This window comes from Nestor notabilis, unplaced genomic scaffold (genome assembly GCF_000696875.1).
Source record: "Nestor notabilis isolate BGI_N333 unplaced genomic scaffold, ASM69687v1 scaffold2942, whole genome shotgun sequence".
Taxonomy (NCBI): Eukaryota; Metazoa; Chordata; class Aves; order Psittaciformes; family Psittacidae; genus Nestor; species Nestor notabilis.
The window spans coordinates 17,777-22,291 of NW_009919472.1; the positions used below are offsets into that span (position 1 = coordinate 17,777).

Genomic DNA, 4,515 nt, shown 5'->3' on the forward strand with positions numbered 1-4,515 from the left:
GAGGGAGCCGGGGGTGTGAGGTGCAGGGGGGGCATCACTGGGGGCTGCCCCCAAGCGCCAGGAAACGCACGCCCCGGCGGAAGCAGCCTGACCGCAGGGTGACATCTCAGAGTACATGTATTCCCCGGGTCGGGCCAGCATGCAGCGACTTCCCCTGTGGAAAGCCCGCTTCCCCTGCACAAGGGTGGCTCTCAGGAGCTACTGCCTCTTCTCAGAAGTGGCCCCACAGCCTCGGCCCCCTCTGCCAGCCTCAGATTCCTCCTGGGGTCTCAGAGGAGGCCCAAGCAATGCATAATACTTTGCTGGAAAATGACACTCCTGACAACCTCTCCCCTGCCCATTTTAAGTCTCCTGGGGAGGAATGAGCTGCTGCCTGGTTGTGTAATAGATGGGACACAAGTGCAGTTTGGGGGCTGGACAGGGTGTTTTTCCTCTTTCTGTTGCCTAATTTTGAAGCCAGGCAGAGGCGATGCTGACCAGGGCATCTTATTCAACACATGGGCTGTCAACCTGGACTGTGACAACTCATTGACAGCCCACGCCAGCACAAGGGCCACCGGCACCCTGCCAGCCTCCAACAGAGCCTGGAGGCAGGAGGGAGAAGACCCAAGGGGAAGGTCACCCCCCCACACCCGCAGCCACAACACATACCTGGTCATAAGCAGGTTTGTGGTTGGTGCTCTGCTTCTCACAGTGGCTGGCAAGGTTTCTCTCTGCCTCAGTCCTCTCCAGGGAAATGAGTTTCCCATCCACACAGCACTCAGGATATTGTGAGTTAAAGGTTTCATATCCCCCTAGGGAGAAAAAGGGAAAAAGAGAAAAGAAGATATGAATGTTTGTGCTTCCAAACACGGTTTAATTAAGCAGAGGAGAAATGAGGCTCAGTTGCAATGCGGTGGGATAGCACTGCACAGCGATGGGCTCCAGGGGGTTAATGAGGCATAGTGCTCCCCTGGGAAATGCCTTTGTTTAAAAGGCTTCAGGCACCCAAAGAAAAACCTCTGTTACTGCTGATAATTATTAACTTGCCAAAAGCTGGAGGATCCAGATTAAAACTGTTAGTGAACGTAATTCTGTCGAATCTATCAACCATTAACTCCAGTACAGCAGGGACTAAACTCCCTCCCACAGGTTTTTATATAAGAGCGGTGTTTCTAGTGTTTGAGATGGAGATTTCTGTACTTAGGACTCATCTTCTCTGTCATTACTGTTTATACTGTGACAACATAAGAAATATTTTACTTGCATTTTTGAATGGACAGAAGCACAAGAGGGGGATGCTTGCAACTGTGTCATTAATCACTACAATGCACGAGACAGCGAGGTAATGAAGACAGTCCCACTGAAACCAATCTATTAAATAACAGCTATAAAACTTAATGAAATCCTGTGACAGTATTTGACAACTGAATAGCCCCACATGAGCTATACTGTACGGTTAAGTACTGCGTTCATTTCATTCAGTGCACTGCTAATGAAAAGGAATTAATCCTGTTATTACATTGTTACTCAAAGTTTGTCGTCAGCTAAATCGTTGCCTGTTTCCAGGCTGGGAATACACTGCACGGAAACACGGGATCTCTAAAATGAATGTGAATAAGTCAGGTAGCAGAAGCAGCCTGGAAACATCAGTGACATGCCACATATCTGCCACCTGTGCTCTTTCAGAGCCGAAATGAATTACGAAAGCTCTTGAACAGCTAGATTCAATAATCCTCCAGAGCAGGGCCCTCAAGTAAACAAGGCTCAGAAAGCAAAACCCCCAATGTGATTCATTCACTTGCAACTGTTTCACCCTGATAAGCGGGGTCAGTGCGGGTCCCCCCATTCAAGGAAGGGTTTCGAAACAAAGGAAGCGCTGGAGATCTGAGCAGCCGCAGGGCCCCTTCCACGGCTGCCTGGTACCTTGACATTTCAGCCCTGTAACGCCGGTGTGTCATCGGTTTGCAATGTTTGAGCAGATGTGCGCTCCGATTCGTGACGTGCTGCCGTCACCCACTCAGCCCTGCCGTGGGGTCCTCGTATTGCGAGCGGCCGGCACGATCCAAAGCCCACTGAAGGTGATGAAAGTGTTTTCCATGACGGAGGGCTGGAGGGTGACTTGGCAGTGAGCTGGCACCCAGCACCTGTACCTTTCCTCCTACTCCCCAGCCGCATGCAGACAGCTCGCCCCAGAGCTCACAGTGGGTCAAGCAGCCAAGGGACCATGGAGACCATAAGGGGGGTGTTTGTGTCTGTGATAAAGTGATATCCGCAACAACTGGGTCGATAAAACGATATCCCTAACAACTTACAGTGTGAAAAGCCAGCAAACACAAGCAGCTCTCCACACTCCTCTGCTTTCCTGATCTCCAACTGCCCTTCACAGGGCAGACTTTTAAATCCTCTTGTTTTGCACAGCTGACCTTATCTCCCCCTGGCCCCCAACCACTGCCATCGCATAGGAAAAATATGTCCATCTTACATAAATAGCTATTATCCCCATTGACGCCCTGTGTTGTTGTTTTTACTCTTGAATGAACACAGAAATCCGCCCCAGCCAAATCAGCGTGTGTGTTCGAACAGACATGCATGGCTCATGTCTCTGGGGCAGCAAACGCATGCAGCTGGTGAATGGTTAATTACAAGCCTTGAGGATCAGGATATTTGCAGGCCATTCTTACAGTGAGTCATCTCCTCATCCCATCCTCCAGCAATCTCCTCTTCCCCCTCCCCACTCAACCTAGCTTCCCGGAGGTCATTTCTGCAAATACTAGATGGCTCATCGCAGAGAGCTGGGCTGCATTTCGGTTTTAATCAATAGAGAATAGAATCCTTGTCAGCACCAAGGGAAGAGCCGTTATTTTATCTTGCTGCATGATCTTCCCTCCACCACACAGCCACTCTCGCTGTGCTGGGGCTAAAACTCACCCAGAACGAAACTGCACCTACACAGATGAAAGATATGACGCGCTCAGCCCCTAGAAGAAAGAAAGTGAGGGAAGGGATAGGGCCTGGTGTGCAATTTGGCTTGTACTTGCCTACACGAACTGCCCTGCCTGGGGCCAGGTCCCCGGGGTGCTTGACACAGTGGGGGTGACTCTCTCATACTGCAGAATCATAGAACATTTTAGGTTGGGAGGGACCTTCAAAAACATCCAATTCCAACCCCATGCCATGGCCAGGGATACCTTCCACTAGACCAGGTTGCTCAAAGCCTTGTCCAACCTGGCCAAGGTGAGACCACCTTAGCTCTTAAGTGGCCAACACCTTCTCCCAGCTCCGCCACTCTTAGGGAGAACAGGAGTACAAAGGGAACCTCAAGGAGTTTTTTCCCCCGATGGTTTTACAGTCCGTTATTTGCAAAGCCGTTGTTACAGACTCCCAGAGGACCCCTTCTTCTGATCAGTGCACACTGCTTCAGGGTGATTTATATCCCCTCTGCACAAAGATCTTCCCCCCCAGACCACAACAGCTTCCCAGGGGTAGGTGGCCCTGGTGAATCACCAGTGCTGCCCACTGAGTCACCAGCTCCTCGGGCTGCACTGGACCTGAAACGGAGCTGTGGACTTCATGGGCCTGATCCTGACACCCAGAGCACTTCCAGCAAAAGGGAACAGCAGCAGGAAAAGGAGGGAATTTTCTCACCCATGAAGAGGGAATGCTTTCAAGGTAAGACACTTTGCAACACGCAAAAGGCACAAAGCAGAGCCTACAACAAACCTCCACCCCAGATAAACTGCCCACAGCCACAGTCACCACTTCAAAGCATGGGGCTGATCTATGAAGAGGAGAGGACGATCTTGTGGCTAAACTATCAGGCTGAGAGTCAGCAGAGCTTAAGTCAGCCCCTGGTTTGCCACAGACTTCCCGGCGTGACCCTGGAGGTGTTTTTTCATGTTGGGTTTAATGAGGTCCCTAAGGATTTGTCTGCCCCGGCACAGTGCAAGTATCCTTGCCTTACTGCAGCACAGTCAGTACTTTTGGGAGGGGGGTAGGGGGGAGAGGTGGGACCGGGGTAGGGTGGAGGTGGCCGGACAGAGCCAGCGGCGAAGGGGAGTCCCTCTCCATGGCATCGGGCAGTACTAGGCTGGAGGTGCCTTTACCCGAGCGGGGATGCCCTCTGGGCACTGTTAGTTATAGGAGACACAAAGTGGGCACACCAGGATAAGAACTGGCATGACAAAATGCTTAATAATGGTGAATTAAGCCTGGCCAGTGAGGACACACGGGCAGAGTTAATTCAAGAAACACCAGCGGCCCCGGGTGTGTGCGGTGGGACGGGCGGGCTCCGGGCATTGCCCCGCTACGGGGCGGGGAGGGGGCAAGAACAGCGACAGAGAGGGCAAAGGGACAAAGGTGCTGCCTGGAGAAGCGGAGGGAGGCAGGGGAAGATCAAGCTGCGATTTCTTTTTATCGTTTTATTACCCCCGGGTTACACGGAAGGAAAACAAAGAACCGTAATCAAAGGGCTATAACACACGTGAGGAGGTATTTCTGTCCCCCAACAAGCCCCGGAGTTTCGGCTATGGGCTT

At 51.7% G+C, this 4,515-nt stretch overlaps 1 protein-coding gene across 1 annotated transcript in view; it reads right to left on the reverse strand.

Moving 5' to 3' along the window:
• The window catches only part of DUSP5 (dual specificity phosphatase 5), a gene marked incomplete at its 5' end in the record, with an annotated part of 8,666 nt that overhangs the window by 3,556 nt on the left and 595 nt on the right, over positions 1-4,515 (reverse strand). The window contains one exon of the mRNA XM_010010232.1: positions 652-794. Within this exon, the coding sequence (XP_010008534.1) occupies positions 652-794 (143 nt within the window). The remainder of the gene's footprint in view (positions 1-651; positions 795-4,515) is intronic.